At 37.1% G+C, this 25232-nt stretch overlaps 1 protein-coding gene across 8 annotated transcripts in view; it reads right to left on the bottom strand.

Moving 5' to 3' along the window:
* Positions 1 to 25232, bottom strand: part of LOC150109749 (histone reader KMT2E-like) — a 902496-nt gene that overhangs the window by 151539 nt on the left and 725725 nt on the right. For all 8 annotated transcript variants that reach the window (XM_090407149.1, XM_090406915.1, XM_090406833.1 and 5 more), the window contains one exon: positions 16533 to 16704. In XM_090407149.1, the coding sequence (XP_090263275.1) occupies positions 16533 to 16704 (172 nt within the window). The remainder of the gene's footprint in view (positions 1 to 16532; positions 16705 to 25232) is intronic.

Raw genomic sequence — 25232 nt, forward strand, 5'->3', positions numbered from 1 at the left:
ATTGGCTCTCTGACTTTCAGAGAGTTGTATATGGGGAAGCATTATCAGGGAGTATGAAGGTGTTCAGTCGGGGTTCGGTCCTGGGACTGTTGCTGTTCAATCTTTATGTCAATGATATTATCACAAGACTACAGGGAGATATTCAGTTGTTTGCTGATGGTGTAAAGCTTGGGAGGGTTATTTTTTTTAATATTTTTTATGCTGGGCCCATATATGAGAGGTTGACAGGTCAACCTATAGTACGGCAGTGGGTTGGGAAAGGAAAAACTTGTTTACATTTGATTTAAAAGAGTGTATGTGTATTCCTTGGGAAATATGTCAGGGGGAAGACTGTTCCACAGTACAGCAGTAGCAGGGATAAAGGAGAAGGAAAAGATACTTGTTCTGTGGGTTTCAAGGTGTACTGTGAAAAGGTGTTGGGCAGCAGCTGTATGTGTTCTGATTGACTTAGTGCAGAGTGGGGGAATTATTGATGCAGTTTCAGATGAACATTTCCCATGGAAATATTTATAGAATATACAAGTCTCAGAGACCAAGCATCTATGTGAAAGTGAGGGGAGCAAGATGGTGAGAGATGGGTCATTTATCAGTCTAATTGCTCTCTTCTGTATTGAGTCAAGCATTTTGAGGGAGCTTTTAGGAGCCCCACTCCAAATGTGAGAGCAGTATTCGATAGTCGGGCAGATTTGCAATTTGTATAAGGTTAACAGCTGTTTAGAGGTGAAGTAATATCTTGAGCAAAAGAGAAAAACCTAGATTTTTGGAAGCTGGGGGATGCAATGGTTGTGATGTGTTTATGTCAGGATAATTCCGAGAAGTGAAATTAGCATCATGTCTGAGAATTTGAGTGTTATCAAAAACAATGCTGGGGAAAATGGTTCTTTTTTATGAGAAATAAGACAGAACTGGGTTTTACTGGCATTGAAGTTGACGAGATTATCTGAGCCCCATTGGAGGATGGCTTGGAGATTAGAATTAAGAGCAGTGGTGGTTGATGTTCTGTGGGTTGAAGTGAGTTGTGTACAGTAGGGTTTGTCAAATGAAAGGAAGGAGTGCAATGTGCTGTCATTTGCAAAACTGTGTATTGGGTTGTAGGTCAACTGAAGTAGGTCAGTGAGAGAACTGAACCTTGTGGGAACCAAGCATTAGTTTGATGGTGAAAGGATAGGGAGTCATCTACCATCACACATTGTGTGCATCCAGACAGCTGGCAATCCATCTGCAGAAGTCCTGAGACAGTCCAATTGATGGGAGTTTGCTTAGTAAGCCTTTGTGCCAGACCCAGTCGAAGACTTTAGAGATATCAAGTGCAAACACTTGGAATTCGCCAAATTTCTCCGTGGCATTTGTCCAACGATGGGTGATGTATGAGAGTAGATCTCCTGTTGATCGGCATCGATGGAATCCATGGTGGTCACTTAATAGCTGGGTACCTTCAAGGTAGAATAGGAGCTGAGAGTGTTGATGGTTTTCTCCATCACTTTGGATAGGATTGAAGTGAGTGAGATAGGGCAGTAGTTAGATGGCAGTGATTTGTCACCCTTTTTAGGAATGGGTTGAAGGCCGGTTTCCAAGCTTAGGGATATATACCAGTGGAGTAAGAGAGTGTGTACAGATAGCATAGGATAGGAGTCAGTTCTGTTGCGCAGAACTTCAGGACAATTGGAGGAATGCCATCAGGGTCAGAAGACTTTCTTGTGTCTAATTTAGACAACAGGTTTATGATCTCTTTTTGTCAAAAAGATACAGGGAGCATTGTATGTTGGGCAGTTGGAATGACTGGAAGGCATTTGCCATTAGAGGCAAAGTGTTAAGCCAGAAGGTTAGCTTTTTCTGTGGGTGATGTTGCAATTGAGCCATCTGGGTATGATAAGGGTGAGAATAGTGTAGGGCAAAATTTATGACCATTTGCCTTCACGAGAGACCAAAAACGGATGGCTGCCATTTGGACAAACTGCAAGTTTCCTGCTTTTTTTCCCCATACAAATTCGGAGGATGAGTTCTTGATTTGAGTCAGTTATGATATGCCTAATTTTTCATTTGTACAGCCTTGGCACATCTTTTAAAGAACCAAGGTTTGGATAGGGGGATGGCAGTTGGGAGTAGTGTGGGGAATGTATGTTTTCATACCAGTGGAAGTATGTAGCCAGTGGCAACAGAAATCGCACAATATACTTTTTTTTTCTTTTCTTTTTGTAACTTCGGTTTCACAGCTGCAGCACTTTGTATTGGCATTCGGTTTGTTGGCGATCGGCGGCACTACACTGACAGGACTCAAGGTAATCTTTCGTTGTTGACTTTGTTGCCACCACCATCTTTACTTCGCATGTTAGGCATAGCAGGTACTTTCACATGGCTGTTTTTAATTGTAAAAAATAACTGATTTTGATGGACTATGGGTACTTACAAGTTGGACGGAAGTAATTGGTTCCCTAGTACCCTCTGTGAGTTTTCTGTTTACTGCTTATTTTTCAAAAAAACTTGTAATTACGATAACATGTGGGAACACAAGTTTAACATAGCTTTTTTGCAGGCACCACCTCAAAACATCAGCACTATTAGTAACAGTGCTGATGTTTTGGCTCTTAAAGAGGATTTGAGTAAGCTGGAAGGGTAGACAAAAGCATGGAGATATCAGTTTAATACAAATAAATGTAAGGTTTTAAAATTTGGGATCCAAAGTTGCGAAGCTTCATACTGGAAAAAATAGAGGAGGCAAGAGATATAGGAGTGATTGTGAATAGAGATTTGAAGTTCTGAGGATATATTGCAAAAGTTGTGACGACATCTCAGAGAATTGAGGCAATATTGAGGATATGATTTCCTTCTCTACCTAATCATATTGGTTACTCTCTTGATGCTTCTTCTTTTAATGCTATGGCCTTTGCAGATGATCTTATTCTTGTGGCCTCCACTAAGGTATGCTTGCAGGAACTCCTTGGCCTTTAGCTTCTTGTCATGCCCCAAAGGGAGAAGTGCTAATGAGCAGGACTTCTCCACTTTTATGGTAAGACCTCTAACATGAAAGAAGTCTGCTGCCCAGTCAAGGAGTTCCTGCAGATCTACCTTAGTGGAGGCCACGAGAATAAGATCATCTGCAAAGGCCATATCATTAAAATAAGAAGCATAAAGAGAGTTACCAATATGGTTAGATAGAGAACAGAGAAACTCATCATTGATGCAGTTGAAAACAAGAAAGGATAGAGGGTTGCCTTGATGAACATCCCAAACTGCAGGAATAGAAGTTACACAGGCCCTTATTAATAGTTAGAGAATTATTAGAGTATAACTCTAAAATATATGAAAGAAAAGAATCTGGGCAGTCTGCAACAGATATGGCTCTTAAAATAGCAGGAAGAGAAACAGTATCAAAGGCTTTCTGAAGGTGCAGGGAAACCATAAACAAAGGTTTAAGACATCAGCAGGAATCAGAAAGGAGGGCAGAAAGAATATAGATGTTCTCAGCACAGCCATCCAAAGGGACAAAGGCTCTCTGCCGAATGTCATGTTGTATATACTTTTTCATTCTTTTGACTAATACTTTAATTCTCCTTTTTATTCCTTCATAAATGCATCTTTTTCCTAATGTTTTTGTTATCTGGTTTCCTTCAACATTTGTATTAGTTTAGTTTTTTCATAGTTTATATAATCATGCTTTATTTGATACTGTGTTTAATTCATTCATCATTTCTTGTCATTTTTTTTGTTGTTTTCTATTACAATAACATCATCACCATATCATAAATGATTTAGTTTTTCACCATTATTATTATTATTATTATTACGGGTATCTCCATGGAGTCAGTAGATTCATCGCGGGAGACCCAAACTAGCAAAACAATATCTGTCATATCTCTTCTTGAATTCATTTACAGACGAAGAGCTCACAACTAAGTCAGGCAATGAATTCCACTCATTCACCACCCTCCAGGCAAAAAACCTTGTTCTGACACCTTTGTTAACCACACTCTTCTTTAATTTCCAGAGATGACCTCTTGTTCTTCGATCACTATCACACAGCTGAAACATTTCCCCTGCATCAATCCTATAAAAACCTTTTAGTAATTTGAATGTTTCTATCATATCCCCTCTTCTTCGCCTATCAACCAATCTCTGCAATCCACAAGCTCTCAATCTATCAATGTAGGGAGCATTTTTTATATCACTCACCAACTTGGTCACTCTTCTCTGAACCCTCTCCACAGCCTCCTCATCTCCAAGGAATCCAGATGACCAGACCTGAGCACAGTAATCCAAATGTGGAAGTATCAATGCTTTATAAAGGGGAATAATAACCTCTTTATCTCTGGATGTCAGTGTGTTCCTCAACAACCAAGTAATCCTATGGGCAATCTTGGACACCTTAGCAATGTGTCCTCTGAACTTCATCTCCCTATCTACCAATACCCCTAAGTCCCTAGCCTCATCAATCTCTTGGAGTACCTTTCCATCGATGTAGTACACAGCTGGTAATCTTTTAATCCCAAAATGCATGACTTTACACTTTTCCACATTGAACTGACATCCATTTTCTTTTGCCCATTTTACCAGCTTATTTAAATCCTCCTGCAAACTTTCAACATCAGCTTGATTTTTTATTGCACTACACAACTTTGCATCATCAGCAAACAACTGAATATCTCCCTTTAAGCCGTTTCCTATATCATTTATATACAAATTAAACAACATTGGCCCAAGCACAGAGCCCTGAGGCACACCACTGGTCACTTGCCTCATTCTGGACTCGGCTCCTCCATACATCACCTTATGGTATCTCTCCCTGAGCCATTCTCCTATCCATATCACCAATTTAATATCCATTCCCATCTGCTCCAATTTGCGTAACAGCGTTCTATGGGGTATCCTGTCAAAAGCCTTAGCAAAATCCAGAAGTACCACTGTGTAGCCAGTTCCTTTGTCCAACTCAGATGTTATTCTATTATGAATAGTTAATAGATTGCTAAGGCAGGATCTACCTTCAACAAAACCATGTTGGCCTCTATAGAGTATCATATCCTGATCCACCCATTCTTGAATTTTGTCTTTAACCAACTTTTCCAATACTTTTACCACTACTCCTGAGATGGTGATTGGTCTGTAATTCAATACTGCAGTTTTAGAGCCACCCTTATGCAAAGGAACCACTTTGCCTAACTTCCACTCCCTAGGGACCATACCAGAGTTCAAACTTAAGTTAAATATCCAGGTGAGAGGGGTTGACAATTCATTTGCACATTCACGCAACACCAGAGCTGATATTCCATCTAAGCCTACCACAGTGTTTACATTTAAGTTTTGCAATATATTTAATACCTCTGATTCTTTAGCTTCAATTCTCACATTAGGTATTGCTGTAGGTATAGAGATATCCTCACTTGGGTGATAGACTTTTGAAAAGTGATCACTCAGTAACTCGACTATTACATCTGATTTTGTCACCTCAATACCATCAGCACCCACTAAGGTTATCCTTCCGAAGTCATTCTTCCTCTTACTTGCCACATAGCGGAAGAACTCTTTGGGATTACCCTTGATCTCTTTGGCTAAGGTCTTCTCATAATCTGATTTAGCTTTTCTTACTATGCTGGTAACCTTCCTAGCTTGAGCCTTGTACTGCTCATGGGTGTCCTGATCGCCTTTCTCCTTGTAAATTCTCCATAACATTTTCTTTTTTTGCAGTTCAAGCTTGATACTACTGCTCATCCATCTAATGCCTGCCTTGTTTGACCTCCTAACCATGGGGACACAATCTGATATTGCTTTCCTCAGATACCCACTGATTTTATCCCAAGCACTGCTAACATCTTTCCCTTGCAATATGTTCTGCCATGGGATGGCTGCAAGCTCACTCCGAAGCTTGTTATAATTGCCTAACCTGTAGTTCCGTACATACCCCTTCTTAATAGAAAAATCCACAGATTTTGCAACCTCCCAAGTCAATACCACATGATCGCTTTCACCAACTGGAGGTAACGAGGACACCTTACTTATGCATATAACCTCTGAACCAATAACCAGGTCCAACACTCTCACACCACGTGTCCCGTCAGTTACGTGCTGTTTCAAGTAATTATCTCGTAGAAGATGTATGAATTCCATTTCCTTTTTGCTACGTGATATTTCCTCCTTCCAATTGATATCACCGTAATTAAAATCCCCCATAATAATCACCAAGCCTTCACTCATTGCACTAAGTTGCTGATGCATGAATTCAATATCTCCCCCCGTACTCCCTGGCCTATAGCAGCATCCAACTGTATATTTGGTTGCGTTGGTCACTATTTCGCACCAGACTGCCTCAAATGAACTCTCATTCGCATGTCTATCATCATGATATACTACTTTCTTTGGCTGCAACATATCAGCTATCATCAACAGTACTCCTCCTCCTGTTCTATCTTCTCTATCCTCCCTGAAAATACTGTACCCATCACATTCAATTCCAGTGACCACATCTTCTGCTGACAGCCAAGTTTCACTAATGCCTACAACTTTTGGTGAGATTTCACTGACTAATGCCAAAAATTCTTCTCTCTTATTTCTAATGCTTCTAGCATTGGTATACAAAAATTGCAGATTCCCTCTAGATCTTGTACCGGCTTTAGAACTGATATATAAGTCACTAACTACCGTAGTCCTATGCCGATTTTTATCCCCTCTCTTCTGCAATTTATTCAGCCTATAAGGATCAATAAATACACAATCAGTGCTAAAGTTTCTCTCTCTTACACTCAACCTTTTCAATATTAGTTTCCCTGCCCAATAACTTCAACCTGTTCAGAAAACAATAACTTCTTCAATCGCTTATGTCCTTCCATGTTAAGATGCAGTCCATCTCTAGCATACAACTGCCTTTTTCCTTCAAACACACTCCAAACATCAACAAACTCCAGATCTCTTTTTCTGCACATTCTTGCAATCATATCATTCATTATCATTGCTCGTCTACTTAACTCGTAATTGTCAAAACGAGGCAGCACACACACTATTAAGGTTAACCCTTTGTCACTCTAATCTAGTTCACTCAGAACATAATAGGCCATTGCATAGCCTTACTGTCCTGGAAGAATGGAGATACCCTGGTATCTTCTTTACACAAAAAGTACAGTCTTCTATTCCCTTCTCTTTAGAAAATGCTTTGTTATCTTTAAGAACTCTTTTAGAGTTCATTCGGCCTCATCATCATCCACATAGATGATGGAAGAGAGAAGAAGATCTTTAAGAAAAGCTCCTCTCAAACCCCAGCAAAGGCTTTTCCTCCTTCAAATTTGTTCCCTAGATACTATCATAAGTTGATACTTCGGTGTACCTATGTCTTAATACTGGACAGCCATATGGATAGGACTATTTGCTCTGCCAATTGTTCATGGCTTAGGCTTCCTTTAGATACTCTGTTGATTATTTTCCATGCCAAGGTGAAGGATGGCAGACTTCATATTCCTTCTCTCTGCTGGTTTATCCCACACCTCACTTATAATAGAATTAAGAAATTAGAAATATCTACTTCTCAAATTTTCAGAGATGCATTTCATTGTTCTGTTATCCAGGAAGACTTTCCGCATACCAGGGTGAACCAAGTATCAAGGTCTGCCCTGAAAGAGACTGCATCGGCAGAGCATAACAAATGGGCTACACAGCTATATAGCTTTGTTGATGGTGCATCACTTTATGGATCTAATCTAGTGCCTCCCCAGCATCAATGGGTATGGGAAGGTACTAGACTCCTCCCTGGTTATGAATTTATTGACTTAATCAGGACTAGGATAAATGCCCTGCCCATGAGGGCTCGCACAACTTGCAGCGGCAGAGTTGACAGAAGTAGTTGGACAGATTGCTGCTACAGTAAAACTCTTCCTCATACTGCCCAATGTTGTTTTCGAACTCATGGTATTCAAGTGAAGCAGCATGATGCTGTGGTCTCAATATTAAATAACCTGTTGAAAAACAAAGGTGTGGAGACTGCAGTTGAACTGCACTATTGGGCTATAGCTGATATTAGAAAGCCTGATTTAATTGCAAAGAAGGATGAAAGAGTTTGGGTTATTGATGCACAGATAGTGGGTACTGGATGTCCACTTGTTGTCAGTCATAGGAACAAGGTCTCATATTATGAGCAGAATATAGATCTTGCTCGACAGATTGAAGAGGAGTTTGGGACAGCTCCTTATTTCACTAGTGCTACTATCTCCCTTCATGGTTTATGAGAGTTATAAAGACTTGATTTCTATATGCATTACTTTGGTAGACATTAAGATCTTATCGCTTAGAGCTTTGAGGGCACAGGTGGCTTGGTGTTGTCATTTAGAGCTTTGCTCTGGTAGACAATGGTATGGAGCATTGCATTTCAGTGCGAAGATTTATAAAATAGGCTGAACAGCTTTCAGAAAACTTAAACCTTTCCTGTGAACTTATAATTACTTAAAGAAAGGACAGGAAGCTGAGTGAAATGGAGAGCCTTTATTCACAGGAAGACTTTCTGCATACTACAGGGCATACCAAGTATCAAGGTCAACTGATAGAGACTGCATCGGATCACCAAGAGTTGAAAATGATTGGATGGCACTAACAATACAGCAATAGTAGTTGTTAAGGTTTTGGAGAAATTAGTATGGGATCATTTACAGCATTGGAAAGATGAGGGTAATGTTATCTGTGATAGTCAGCATGGATTTGTTAAGAAGCCCCTCTTGTTTTAGTAATATGATTGCCTTTTATAATAACGTGACAAGAGCGTTTGATGAGGGGAAAAGCATATTCATACATGTTTTTTTTTGGGATTTTACAAAGGCATTTAGCAGGATGCCACATGATAAGTTGATATTTAAGTTCAGCACATGGATTTTGATATTAGGTTAGTGAATTGGATTAGGGAGTGGCTGTCTGACCAGAATCAGAAAGTTGTGTATGAGGGAGAGGTATCAAAGAAGGAGAAGGTTACAAGTGGAGTCTCACAATGCTCAGTACTGGGACATGTATTGTTTAAACTTTATATCAATGATATTGTCAATGATCTGCAGGAGGATATTCAGTTGTTTTGCAGATGATATAGCTGGGGAAGGTTATTAGTAATAGTGCCAATGTAGTAGTCCTGCAAGAGGATTTAAATTAACTAGACAGATGGGCAAATGAATGGGGATTTCAGTAAAATGTAATGTCTTGAAGTTTGAGATACATCAAGAAGAGGTTGCATACTCTGTTGCAGGAAGTGTACTGGAGGAAGTGTGGGAGGCAAAGGATCTGTGGCTGACAATTGGCAGAAACCTGAAATTCAGGGAACATATTGCAAAGGTGGTGTTACCTTCAGGTAACCCAGAGGATTGCAGCAATACCGAGAATGACTGACCTGAAGAGATAACAGTCATCATTCCATTGTATAAAGTCCTGATTAAACCATATCTTGACTACTATGCTCAAATTTGGTCCTCAGGATTTGAAGGGAATAAATTAACCACGGAAAGAGTGCAAAGGTGTACTGTACAATGATAGTTATGAGGATATGGTGAGGGAATGTAGACTGCAGAGTTTGGTACAGAAGGAGAGGTGATACGATTAAGACTTTTAAACTGTTGAGAGATAGTTACACGGAAGTACTTTCGTGTGGTGGACAGAGTGAAGGAGCCCTCTCTGGAAATTCGGAGAGCAAGAGAGTGAAAAGTGGTTTCTTTGCCTGGAGAGAGGCTGAACCATGGAATGCATTGCTCAGCAGAATGGTGAGAGCATGAATGGTGAATGAGTTCAAGGAGTGGTATGATAGACTGTAATTTTTAGAGTTTGCTTTACACAGTGAGTCTTGTATCTCCATGGAGGTCCTGAATTATAATAATAAATGATAATAATAATATAGAAAGTTATTCAAAAACACCAATATGTTTCATCCAACTTTACATATACATCGTCAGGGATAGAGAGATCGTTAAGTACATTTAAAACATGAATTACAATAATGAGTCTTAAATCCTGTATTAGCTTGTGTCTCAGTCTCAGTTGAAGTACATGTTATTACTCTTAGAATTCAAAGGAACAATTGTAGAAAGTTGCATAGATAAAAAAGAATTTAAAATAATTATTAATTAAAAAAAAGAATATGATGAACAATTAACAGTGATCACTTCCCAAAACTTGGATATTGGCATGCAGCCTGATCAGTTCAGGTTCATATGATTTCATGTTGTTTCACATGTTTCAAGATAAAGAAGAGCAAATTTGAGCTTTCCAAATTAAGGTTTTGTCTGGTTCCAAATAACTCAGTGAACAGTGTGGGAAAGCAGGTTTTTTCCTCCTGGAAATTCAGGTTTTTCATCCCGTAAACTCAAGAAAATCAACCGTAGAATCAACATTATTTCAGACAGTAACATGTCGTGTTAGGACTAGGTACCAAGAGATGGCAGCACTAGTTTGTCCATCTCTTCATCAGTGCCCTATAATTAGTAATAGACATGACCAGTTATCTCTGATTGGCTATGGGTGAAGAATGAACTGTCCACTTGGTCTCCAAAACCTAGATAAAGTTTAACGGCCTTGCCTACTCCCTATAAGGGAATAAAATACATTAGATGATTTATTTATTTATTTTTATTTATGTTCTTCAATTCTAATCAAGCAGAATGGCCAATCTGTTCAAAATAGCAAAGATGGCATTAGTAGAGTACTTCATAGACACCTAGTAAGGAAAGAGGTGGTAATGTATCCTTCATAGAAATTAAGAAGGAAGACAGTTTCCAAGCTAGTTTGAAGTAAGTGTATAGATCACATTTACAAAGAATTATTGCTATTTAGAAGCTAATGACTTCACATCACTTGTCTTAGTATCCCATTTGGATAAACGATTACACCAATAATATAATTTTTTTGGCATCTTTAATTTATAGTATAACCAAGTGGTTTTTGCTCAGAAGTGGTCACTTTCCTTGAGGTATGAGAGGCTCTGCTTGGAGTAGGTCTTTGCCTGTCTCTGAGTGGGGCCACTGCTGAGATTATGGCTCTGTAAGGTGGTGGGGTGAGCCTGCTACTGGGTAGAGCCAACGCTGAGAAGTTCTTCTCGGTGACGGGTGAGCCTGTCACTGAGTGGAACAATGCTGAGTTAGACAGTCACTCGTAGGGAGTGGTCTGGGCGACTGCTAATTTTTAGAGAGGTCTTTACTTAAACAGCATCTCAATAAAGGCCAAAGCCAGTCTGGGTAGTGACCCTTCCCATAATGCATAGTATTATACATGTCTGTGAGGAGATGTGCTTTGCATTATGGGATACTAAGGCAAGTGATGTGAAGTCATTAGCTTCTATATACAAGTTGTCCCAGTCCTGAAAATACTTCAGGAGCAAACTTTGTTTGCTTACACTTGGATAAAGGATTAAACCAAGTATATAATTTCTTGGCATCTTTAATTTATAATAAAAAATTATATTTTTTTAAAAAATGATTTTACTGTTTTCCCTATTCTTATATCTTACTAGAGGGGGAATATGCCCCCTGGCACCTACAACCCCCCCCCCCCAAGTTCCGGACTGGTAGGCCGGTTCTCCTTGAATTCTGATGACTCGAATTTTGAAGACTCAACACTCAGGGTTGCCCCTGAGTTTCAAAACGTGACATAAAAAAGTTTATCATTTTATATATATAGAGTAGATAATAGTACTCCAAACATGAAACAGCATCACTGATCACTTTATGGAACTCCTATTGAGAAATATCACTGAAAAAATGGGGAGGGGTACTTGGGCAAGTACATAAGTGTATACTGTAAGCTTTTGCACATCCAAAATATTTTATTTTATTCAGACATTAATTTGTTACTGATCTTATTCATATATCTGGGTAAACTTGGGACCCACAGAATCATGGAATTGTTCTTGTTTTGGATTTACCAAACAGCTAAGGTTTCTAAAGCCAGTTTACCAGGGAAATGTGTGGGCCAGTTTGCCTGTTTTCACAGATGAAACCTTGACACATCCATATGAGATCAGCTAATTCAGTTGAAAATTCCTTATAAAAACTGTATATGCAGTCTGGATTGGATTTGAACCAAGGTCTCTTGAACTAAATGGCATTTTCTTATTGACTGGACTGCAGAAACTCCACTATCGTGTAATATTTGCTAAAATGTGAGTTTCTGATTAATAATGAAATGGTTGTAGCAGTTTTATTTATTTATTATCAACCAACTTTGCTATCAACCACAGTCAAAATCTACAATAGAATGATACTCAATAGAACAGAACCTTATTTAACACCACTTTTAAGAAAAAACCAAGCTAGATTTCTAAAAAAATAATGTACAATAGAAGAGATACATTGCATCAGAAGAATCATAGAAGGTTCATGTGATAAAAACTTACCACTCATTTTAACCTTTATAGACTTCAAAAAAGCCTTTGACTCCATTAATAGAAAAGCAATGTTTAAAATACTCAGCTTCTATGGCAGTGGTTCTCAAACTTTTTGAAGTCGGGGCGCATTTAAAATCCTACAAATAATTGTAGGCACACTATATACAAATTTCTGAGAAATATGTTATAATAATTAAGTCAAATATTACAGAAAAAAAAATAATGCGATAAAAAAAAATGAAACATACCTTAAGTTTATTCATTTTTGTGTTTATGAGAAACATGAGCCTGATGTGTCCTAGCGATTGCCTCAATGTTTGGGCATATATTTGAAAGGCAAACTCTCATTTCCTCGTCAATACATTGAAGAGTTCCTCTCTTTTTACACTTCATTGTGGTGAGGGTAGAAAATCCTAATTCACATAAATATGATGTTGAAAATTGTAGTAAAATGTTCAAAGCTTTTTTAGATATTGACACATATTCTTCTTTTATCTTCTGGTTCCCATCTGCCACACGGCCGCGGGAGGGTAGCTATATGCTACCATTCTAGGGAGAGATGATTATAAGCAAGGTGGTTTCCCGTTGCCTTCCTTGCCATAAGTATTTATGACTGTAACCTGTGTGTTCACGGGGCCGGTTTGCCTGCTTGCGGGATGAAAAACCTCAGATAAACTGGCGGAAAAAACCCTGCTGCCCACGCCCAAGACCGGCTAACTTGGCTATGGCTGAGGAAGATCCTTAAGCTCCTCACGTCGTGGACGGGAATTGAACCTAGGACACTCCTTCCCCAGGCATATGGTTGCGAAGCGCAAAGCCACTAGGCTAACCGTGCGGACTCTTCTTTTATAGAAATCCAAAAGGCTTCAAGAGACAATTCCTTATGTTTAATCATCAATCCATGATCAGTGGATATAGCTGCCAGTTCTTCTTCTTCTTCTGTTAATGTTAAACCAAAATCACTTGAAGTTTCCATAAATGGGTTTCTAATCCAAACGTATTGTTCGGTGTTAAGCGATGGAAAATAAGAACTCAATTTTTCTTCTAAACTTGTTAAATGTTCAACTATTATTGGAAGTGTTTCATTTATGCAAGTGTTACTTACCAATGGAAACATTTCCAAATTACCTTCAACAGCTTTTCTTTTCCAAATCTGTAGTTTTCTTCGAAATGCTTTCATTTTGTCAGTGGATGTGAGAATATTTTCTTCTTTCCTTTGCATGCTAGTATTCAAAATATTGAGCTGCTGAAATATATCGGCCAAATACTGTAACCTGGCAATCCAAAATTCGCACCGAAGGAGGTTACAAAAATGTAATTGTTTCATCTCTTCAAAAAAATGCAAGAAGTTGTAGCTCGTGTACACAGGTAAGTACTTTCCCCCCTTGACAGCCACCTCACCTCAGTGTGTAAAAGCAGCCGTCTGTGTTGTGAATCCATATCGATACAAAGCTTTTCGAATAAACGCGATTTGACAGGTCTTGTTTTAATAAAGTTTACCATCTGAACAACTTCATCTAAAACTTCTCTTAATTTTCTCCCAATGTTTTTGCCATCAAGGCCTCCCTATGAAGAAAGCAGTGAGTTATGATAACATTCTCATTTTGTTTTTTTACAAAAGATATAAGGCCCTTAACACAGCCTACCATGGAAGGGACTCCATCTGTACAAATGCCTACACACGACTTCCATGTTAACTGCCATTTATCAAGATAGCTATTCAAAATGTTAAAAACGTCCTCACCTTTTGTAGACACACTTAATTCTTTGCAAAAAAAAAGAAACTGATTTACTATTTGATCTTCATTAATAAAATGGACGAATGCTAAGAGTTGTGCCTTGTTGGTAATGTCTGTTGACTCATCAACTCGCAATGCAAAATTTGAATATACTGAAGTTTATTACTGCATACATTTTTCTCGATATCAGAAGATATTTCTATAATATGCCTGTGAACTGTATCGTTGGACAGAGGAATCTTGCTTATTTTCATTGCTGCTTCATTTCCTAGCATTGTCATGACCATTTTTTTGCATGCAGGCAAAATAAGTGACTCACCTAAAGTATGATCTTTCATATTTTTTGCTATCAGTTCTGAGACTTGATAAGAAGCGATTTGAGCTTTATCAGAAACAGTCATTATACTTTTAAAAGAATTTGCAGCTTTTGTTTGCTGTTCAGACAATCTCTTGAAAAAACTTACAGATTTATCTTGTAAATTAGAGTGTATAGTTTTAAAATGTTTACTCAATTTACTAGGAATCAATGATTCATTTGCCATTTTACATCCACATACTAAACATAGCGGCAAAGGATGATCTTCACTTCCGGTCCAAGTGAAACCAAAGCTTAAATAACTTTCATTATATTTGTGAGTAGGCCGCGATTCTGCTTTCTTACTTGCACTTAACTTTTGCTCACTTCCAGAATCTGATTCTTCAATATCACGCTTCTTTTTGAGAAATCTATCCATTTTATTTGGGTGTATTTATCTGAAAATAAGTAATATGCACATAACATCCACTTCCAACACTTTTAAAATAAGTAATATACACAACAAGAATAAACCACATTCTTGTTCTCTTTGCAAGAAAAACCACTGTTAATTAACATAATAATGATGTGTTGACAAAAAGAGCGGTATATCCGTAATGAAAAGTTATAATAGAGTAACTATATTTATTTTTATATCTGGACACATATTTCTCTGGAATACCACAGGGCGCACCCTTTGAGAACCACTGTTCTATGGTCTACCCTCAAAACTCATACAAGCAATCACAATGCCTTATAATGATTACAATGATACGGTAATCTTAAAAACAGAAACATCTGAATCATTTCCAGTGACAACAGGAATCCTGCAAGGTGATGTACCAGCACCTTATTTGTTTTTAATATGCTTGGACTACATCTTCCGGACCATCAACACAGAAGATCTTGGTTTTAACATTAAAACATCCACCCACACCATGCAAATAACAGATCTTAGCTTTGCTGACGATGTTGTACTTATCGATACAGAACCAACAAATGCACAAAGACATCTCAGTCTACTAGAGGCACAGGCTAAACTTATTAGTCTGCAGATCAACATCCAAAAGTCCAAAGTATTCTGAATAGGTTGTGAAAACTTTATACTACATATCAACAATAAACCCTTAGAAAGAGTAAAGGACTTTCAATACCTTGGATCATACATCAGCAATACAGAAAATGATATCAGAAAATGTACACAGCTGGCTCTAGTCTTCCGTAACAAACTCCGCCCCATCTGGAAATCATCATTAGTATCATTAAAGACAAAAATAAGACTATACCATGCAACTAGTAGATCCATCTTCTTGTAAGGTTCTCAAATCTGAATAAGCACCAAAAAAACTACAGATCTAATTAACTCCTTTGGAACTACATGTCTCAGATTGATCGTTGGATACATCTGGATGGAACGCATCACTAACTCTGCTGTGCTAAATCTGGCTAAGCAAGAACCACTTGTCAGTATAGTCAAAAAACTACAACTCAGATGGCTTGGGCATCAACTCAGACATCCTGAAGTCTCGCCCTTTTTGGAATCCCTCATCCTGTACAAATCAAAAGATGGCAAATGCAGCAGAGGAAGACCATGTAAACAATTCTGGCAATACATATGTGAAACCATTAGTAGGCTGAACTGCAAAACTCCAACTGACATCTACTAGTTAGCTCAAGATAGAGAGACTTGGAAGACCATAATTTGCAATATTTAATTTTTAATATAAATCTCTTTTTCCTTTTCACATTGTATCATATTGTGAATAAACTATGTATGTATGGATGTATATTAAAAAGGTTGTAGCAGTAAATGATTATAAGCAATGATGTATATTCCAAACGTATGCACTGAAGAATTCCATCAAAAGGAAGTATCAAAATGATTCAGATTCCAAAATTTTGTATGAATTATAACTGATTTGTATAATATTGAGTATGTCTGAAACATTTACCTCTGTGATCATTTTGTCATTTCTCCAAATATATATACACATATTCTATTGTACATACCTGAGAACGAAGCAATTTAAAATACTTATACAAAGTGGACCTGCTGAAATATACATCTTGTGATTATATAGGTATTATTTGGATCTTTGATATCAGTACATGGATTTTATTTTATGTGAATCTTAATGTGTTATACATAACATAATACACATAAATAACTCACTTTCTGGTGGTGATATGCATGGACTACTTGTGTCACTGTGAGAATTAGGGCTGATACTACCGATTGGTGGTGGTGGCGAGCATTGTCCACTATCCACTGCATCCACTTTGATGTTACAATTACATTTGGGATCTCCGGTTCTATTCTCAAACATTGCTTGTCGTAGCCAGCGCTAGAAATCAGTAAGAAAACGTTGGTTTAAAACCAATTATGATATAGCATCAACTCTTAAAAAGCATTTGTGGATATATGTCTGAGTAGTTTGTTATGGATAAAATCCTTGTATTCACTTCTAAGATTAATTCTTAAAGAAGTAATATTGTAATATAAAGAAGTTAGCCAATCCAATTTTGTAGTTCAAAAATTGGTAGTATCGTCATTATAAAGCAAACTGGTATTGGAAATTGTAACCGTTTGAATGCAAATTGATAGTGCGAAGGAATGAGGGATATCCAAGGAATAAAGATAATTTCTCCAATACCAGAACCTGTAAATATCATAGCTTCTATCATATTCGGTTTCAATGATTTTGCTTGAAGCAAGCCTAGTTCAGATTGCAAAGATTTGGGGTGGGGGAAGGTCAGATTTTTGAGCAATATAATAGGATCACCTATTTAATTTAATTTCATGACCAGAAAATTCAGGTGGATTGAGCAAATTTTTAAAAATTCCATGGGAAAATGAACTGCATCATCAATATCAAAAGGAGCATTTACTGATTTGTAAACACTAACAGATCCATTAACCCTATTAAGACCCAACTTGTTCATTACTGACACTACGTCACTTCAAGGTGTGAGAATAACTCTATCCCTGAACCAAGAAGGTGATTTTTTTTATGTTCTCAATAGATGGATAGACACTGCACAACAGTTTGTCTGCAGTTTCCATCTCTTTGCTGTACTTCACCACTGCCAATTTTTACCAATTTTGAGAAGCATTAGAGTCGCTATGTAGGTGAACACACAAATATTGGTTTTGAGAGAAAACTTCTCTATATCATGCCATAGTGATGATTTTTTTTCAGTTTCAGTTTATTATCATTCCCATCACGTATACAAGATATTTATATTATACAATTCAATGTACAATATTATACAATACAATTCAAGTTGTACGATATTATACAATACAATTCAAGGATTACTATCATTTTCTGTTGGTACTTACACTTATTTTTGGCCTATTTATTTTGTTATAGTTAATAAAAAGTTTTCTTATATATACAAATAGAGTAAAATACATTTAGCGTAGTTTTTGTAGTTTATAATAAGTTACTGGTTTTAGTGATAAAGTAAGTTAGTTTATGTATTTATGTGTAACCAAGGGCCATAGCCATACTGGTTACTAGAGAATTAAATTAACTTGAAACAGTCACTGCAAGTCTGGTGACTGCATCCATGAGGGATCACATCACACGGTTTGATTTGATGTATATATTAATATTAGTCTTCTAATTGAATGAACTAGTTAGTATATTGGCACCTTAATTGGATATAATATGTGAGTTATAATGATCTCTTATACTATACGTTTAAAGTAATTGCCAACATTGTCTGGTTCCATAAGGTAGTCTGTCAATCTTTTTCTGAATGCATATGCTGAGGTTATAGATTTGATTTAATTTGGGAGTTTATTGCAGCTGCCTGTCGCTAGGTATTCGAAGGATTTATGAAAAATTTCTTTGTTTGCCTTGGTACTACCAGCATGTTCCGGCAACAGCATAATCCATAGTCTACATTATATACCAAAAAACTTTCAGCATTCCTTTTGTGTTTAAGACATGGTATGATGAGATGTGTGTGTGATAAAAGGCCCTTTCAGATGAGTCTTTGACTCCATGAGGTCTTGGGAAATAATAATAATAATAATAATAATAATATAACAGACAAAACCACAGAGCTATAGTTTCTGTAGTGGTAGAATATTATGAATGACAAACAGATCGTTGGTTGAATGTGTGAAGTCAGTAGTACTTATAGCTGCAATTATTCTGTTTTGTATTCATATTAATGGAAGCAGATTGTTGTAATAATCTCATCCCAACAGGTGATGCCATATTGGAGTGAGGAATTTACCCAGGAATAGTATAAGCATCTTAAGAATGATGCATTTACAAATTTTTTAACATAATATATTCTGTTAATTATGAACCTAAACTTATTTGTTAAGAAAGTGGTGTGGGAGTTTCACTTCAGAATGCTATCAATATGGAGACCCAAATACTTGACTGATTTTGTTTTTTTGATTAAGCTACAGTTACAATTATATTTCCTTTCATGTCATATTGTGGTCTAGCTTATCTGTTAACGTGAAGTACATATTTCTCATTTTATCGGTATTAATTTTAAGTCCGTTATTGATAAACCATTTATTTAGTTTTAACATAGCACAATTAATGTGATTTTTTAGATCTTCAAGGGTTGTTTGGTGTATATTAATGTCATATCATTAGCAGAGGATATAATTTTGCCAAAAAGTTTGTATTTACATAAATCATTAACATATATTAAAAATAGGATGGTCCTAGTACTGACCCATGTGGGACTCCATATTTTATTATTTTTGTTGTGCTTTTAAATGTGGCATAGCTGGTATATTGTTTTCTATTATTCAATTATTCAGACAGGATCTGAACCAGTCATTAGTAATTCCTCTAAGTATTTGGACATTTTCAGTAGCAACAGGTCATGATGAACACAGTTCAACACCTTAGATATATCAAGAAAAACGGCTGCTGTGTGCAATACTTCATTTATTCCATTACAGAAATCCAATAGCGTTTTATCGGTATTGTATCAAGATTTAAACACATACTGATTAGTTACATAAAAGGATATGGTATATTTGAATAGCTATTTAAGCATTTTTGTATTAGGATTTCAATAACCTTTGAGATTGTGGATAGTATAGATAATGGTCTGTAATTTTTCATTTCATTTTTTCTGTTACCTCCTTTAAATAGCAGTACAATTGAAGCAGTTTTGTTCTATAAATTTACTGTGTTTAAAGGATTTATTAATGATATTTGTAAAGAATGTGATTTGTACCAATTGACACCTCAATAAAGGTCGAAACCGGTCTGGGCAGTGGCCCTTCCCTTAATGCATTATGGGAAATACTAAGGCAGATAATACTAAGTAATCAGAACTTACTCCACCTTTACCACGAGTTGCCCCAGTCCTGAAAATACTTCAGGTGCAAACTTTGTTTGCTTACACTTGGATGAAGGATTAAACCAAATATACAATTGGTAGCATAGCCAAGTGAAAAAATTTCCATCAACTATCTCTAATCCAGAGAATTTTAATAATAAGGTGTTGACACCTTTTGGCAACTGGTATATGGTGATATGACTTCTGCATTACTTCCACCTTAGTATCACCACCTCTGAGTCTGGCCCCCTCAATAAAGGTTGAAACCGGTCTGGGTAGTAGCCCTTCCCTTAACGCATAGCATTATACATGTACACAAGGAGATGTGCTTTGCATTATGGGAGATGCTAAGGCAAGTGATAAGAACTTACTCCACCTTTACCACGAGTTGACCAAGTCCTGAAAATACTTTGGTGCAAACTTTGTTTGCTTACAATTGGATGAAGGATTAAACCACATATGGGCAACCCTGGCCCACAGGCTGGATCCGGCACTAATCTATTTCAGAGAAGTTTGTCTGATTCATGGTGGGAGAAAACATGGTGTGTTCTACTAACCCACATTAAGCTGACGTCATATGACTTGCGCAAAACACACAATGTTTTCTCCAACCAAGGTCTCTTTCTCACTTTGACTAGCAATATGTGTGAACGTGTTATACCACATGTCAGTTCGGTACTTGCATTGGTGTTGTGCTTTGTTCAGTGCCTGCATTGATGTTATGTTCTGTTCGGTGCCTGCGTTGATGTTGTGTTCTGTTCAGTGCCTGTGGTGTAGAAGACAGTTTTGTTTGACAGTTCTGAATATCGCTTATAAATTTGGGACAATGTCAGGGGTTATTGCAAAAAAAAAAGAAAAGTAGATGCAGAGAATCGTCAATTTCAAGACAACTGGACAGAGGATTATTATTTTATTCTGAATAAAGATTTGCCTGTATGTTTGCTGTGTAATGAATCCGTATTCGTCAACAAAGAATACAACTTGAAGAGACACTTTACTTCGAGACATGCGGATCACCCAAAAATTGATGGACAACTACAAAAAGATGAAATACAGAAGTTGAAGAAGAACTTGGATACACAGCAGCAAATGTTCAATAAGTAAAGAACGCAGCACTACAGCATTGTCAAATCCAGTTTTGTGGTAAGCGAAAAAATCGCTTACCACAAAGTCATTTGGTGAAGGAGAATTTATCAAAGAATGTCTGCGGGATGTTGCAAGTATAATATGTCCTGAAAAGAAAAAAGACTTCGAGAATATTCATTTGTCAAGATGTACTGTTGTCCGACGGATAGAAATTATGGCTGATGATATCAAAAAAAGTTTAAAAGAGAAGATTGCTAGATTGGAAGCATTTTCAATTGCTTTGGATGACAGCACCGATGCCTCCGATACAGCACAACTAGCAATATTTATTCGAGGAGTTGATGCGGATTTCAACATCACAGAAGAATTATTGGTGCTTCAGCCATTAAAAGGAACAACTACCGGTGAAGATATATTTGAAACAGTCAACACAGTCTTCGAGAAATTTGGGCTTAAATGGAGTTCACTATCTGGCATATGCACTGATGGAGCCCCTGCAATGGTTGGTGCACAGAAGGGATTTATTGGAATAGTTCATGAAAGAGCAATAGAACTACAGATCCATCCGGAAAATTTAACAAATTTTCACTGCATTATCCACCAACAAAAGCTGTGTGCAAAATCGATTAAATTCACATATGTTATGGAAGTTGTAGTAGCCACTATTAACTTTATTAAATCACGTGCACTTAATCATCACCACCAATTTAAGGAGTATTTGACAGACTTATTTTCGGATTATGAAGATGTGTCTTATTATTGTGAAGTGAGGTGGTTGAGTAAAGGTAAAATGTTAAAACGATTTTATGATCTGAGACAAGACATTGCAGATTTTATGGACATAAAAGGAAACACAATTAACCAAGTAAAAGATGATGAGTGGGTGTGTGATTTAGCATTCCTTGTAGATATCACCGGATACCTAAACAAACTAAATCTTAAATTGCAAAAACAAGGACAATTGGTTCATGAACTGCATGGACATGTCAAAGCTTTTTGTAATAGACTAAGATTGTTGGAAAGTCAGATAAGAGCTAAAAATTGTTATAATTTTCCTACTCTAGAAACCCATAAAAATATCCCTTATAATTGTTATGGAGATGAACTGAAGGTGCTAATAGAGCAATTTGATACAAGGTTTGCTGACTTCAAAAACAAAGACTCTACATTCGCTATATTTGCTCGTCCATGGATGCTGATGTAAATTATGTGCCAGAAAACTTACAGATGGAACATTGAGCTTCAGGCAGATTTAGTGCTAAAATCACAATTTAACAACATTGCTTTGACGGATTTTTATAAATTTTATTTGGTAGAAGACAAATATACAAATTTACATGCCTTTTCAAGAATCATTTGTCTTTTCAGCTGCACATATATATGTGTGAACAGTTTTTTCGAGGATGAAATACAATAAATCAAAAATTCGGACAAGAATAACGGACGAAAACCTCGAAAATTCTATGCGATTATCTTTAAGTAATATTAATGTCAATATTGATAGTCTCGTAGTTGAAGTACAAGACCAATCTTCACATTAAATTGTTATGTCGTTCATTATATTATAACATTTATGTAGAGCTTTATACCAAAGCATTATATTAAAAATAAATGAAATATGAAGTAGCAACTTGTTTTAATTCATTCAATATTAATTTATTTTATTTAATAATTTGGTTTGGCCCTTGACTCGGAGACAGAATGATCATTTGGCCCCCGAACTAGGAAAGGTTGCCCATGCCTGGATTAAACCAAATATACAACTGGTAGCATAGCCAAGTGAAAAAACTTCCATCAGCTGTAATTTGTGTTTAATAATAATGTTTAGTTTTTTGACATTTATATTGTCACATCTATTGTTTTTTCCTTTTTTTTAAATCCGATTACTACACTCTTTACCTCATCTTCGTGTGCTGTGCTGTGTAGATACATGGAATTCTTAATCCACGGAAGGTGACTCACGTACTTTGTCCTTTCTGCAGGGTCAAAATCACAACTACCATAGTTTATAAAGTAGTTGTTCATTCTGTTAAGTACATCAGTGACGTCACTGCCCTCTGGGAATTTGCATGTTTTCTGCTTTGTGTTACCTATTATCATATCAAGCAACCTCCATTCTTTACTTTTACCATTTATACAAGAAAGAAATTTCGATAGGAGAAGTGCCTCCATAGCACAATTGGAAGAATGACGGTACATTGCGCTCTTCGATTAGAAAACGCCTAAGTTTGATTCTCGTCATGACGGGAGAAACCTTTATTATTATTATTTCCCAGGACCTCATGGAGCCAAAGACTCATCTGGGAGGTCCTTTTATCACACACACATCTCATCATACCGTGTCTTAAATACACTCAAACTCCTTGCAGACACCACACTCTCAGGCAAGGCATTCCAATCATTCACAACTCTGCACAAAAAAAACCTGCCTCTCACTCCCCTACTCACACCCTCTTTATACAGTTTCCAGGGATTTCTCTGGTTCTCCCCGATCTCCCACTATTCTCTGTAGAACTTCTCCACCATTGATCTTATAACAACCCCTTACCAACTTGTAGGTCTCTATCATATCTCCCCTCTTCTTCTCTCCACCAGACTCTGCAAATTACATCTTCTCAATCTTTTCTCATACTCAACATTCCAGAGGGCAGAAACTACCTACCTTAGTCAGTCGCCTTTGGACCCTTTCTAACATCTCTTCATCCTTCTGAAAACCCGGTGACCAAATCTGGGCACATTAGTCCATGTGTGGCCTAATCAAAGCCTTATACAATGGAACAAGAATCTCCCTACTTCTACATGTCAGTGTCCTCTGCATCATTCCCAGAAGTCTTTGTGTTGTCTTCACAATTTTGGCGATGTGTCCCCTAAATTTTAGATCCTTATCCACTATCACCTCCCCCCCTGAGATAATGGACCTTTATATGGACTTTTTTCTTCAAGGTGAGCTAGCCGATCTCATATGGAGATAGCAGGGTGTTTTATCCTGAAAACTCAGATTTTTCATCCCGCATACAGACAAATCGGCCCTTCAGAACACACGCAATTTACAGACAAAATATTAGCTGCGGTGGTGGTGGTTGTGGGCAGTAGATGGCATTGATGTAGGTCACTGGTAGCAGAGGTTCTGTGTAGTAGTGGAGACGGAGAGTTGTACAGTACGTGCCCTCCCACAATGAGTCTTCAGACTCCTTTGAGGTGTCACGAATAATAATAATAATGTCCAGCTTTATTTTTTCCCTTTGGGTGTTTAGCAAAAGTTTTGTAGTTGTGTTCAATCATTAAATTGTAGGGATTTTTTCCTATGCTTATGGTAGAGTTTCTCTTTTTTCCTTAGCACATTTTTTAGTTCATCTGTTATCCAGTGTGTGTGAACATCCTTTTTTATAGTAACACTTTTGTAATATTGCGATTTGCTGTCTGCATATTTAATCATTTTGATAAATTCTTCATATAGCTGATTTGTGTCTAATATGTGATTTGAGGCAGTTGATAATGTTTTGTGTAGTTCTCAAATTTATTATAATTGGTGCCAATTTTGAATTTTTTATGACTACCTGCACAGCTCATGTCAACGCTATTAGGTAAGGATAGATTCAACAGTATCGAATGGTGATCTGTTATTTTGCTAAAGGAGATTGCAGAGGATACCTCATAGGCCATTCTGTTTTTTATGAATATATGATCAAAAGTAAGTATATAGCAAATATAAGTATATTCATTGCTGTGTCGTAAATCATTACAGTTTCAGTGCTTTGCATTTTTGATTCCAGTATATAAAATTTATAAATATTTTTCCTAGCATATAGAATTAATCCACCTGAACGATTATAATCGCAACAATCATAATACATAACAAACATTACTCCTATCTCAGTATCTCCCATAATGCAAAACACATCTCCTTGCAGATATGTATATGCATTAAGGGAAGGACCACTACCCAGACTAGTTTCGACCTTTATTGAGGTCTCTTCAGTGGGAGCCAGGCCTAAGTGGAGATACCAGGTAGAAGCATTAGCAAGGTCATCTCTACCTATAGGAGTTGCCAAACGGTGTGCCACCTTTTTTTTTTTTATTAAATTACTCTGGATTTAGAGAAAGATGTTGAAAGTTTATTTTTCACTTGGTTAGATTATAATAAATTTAGTTTAATCCTTTATCCAAGTGTGAGCAAACAAAGTTTGCACCTGAAAGTATCTTCAGGACTGGGGTAAGGTAGTACAACACCGGGCGACTCGTTGCAAAGGTGGAGTAAGCTAACAGCACTCCTATCTCAGTATCTCTCATAATGCAAAACACATCTCCTTGCAGATATGTATAATGTTATGCATTAAGGGAAGGGCCACTACCCAGACTAGTTTCGACCTTTATTGAGGTCTCTTCAGTGGGAGCCAGGCCTAAGTGGAGATACCAGGTAGAAGCATTCGCAGGTCATCTCTACCTATAGGAGTTGCCA

This window comes from Typopeltis vanoorti, chromosome 1, assembly GCF_054136105.1.
Source record: "Typopeltis vanoorti isolate ZY-2024b chromosome 1, IOZ_Tvanoo_1.0, whole genome shotgun sequence".
Taxonomy (NCBI): domain Eukaryota; kingdom Metazoa; phylum Arthropoda; class Arachnida; order Uropygi; family Thelyphonidae; genus Typopeltis; species Typopeltis vanoorti.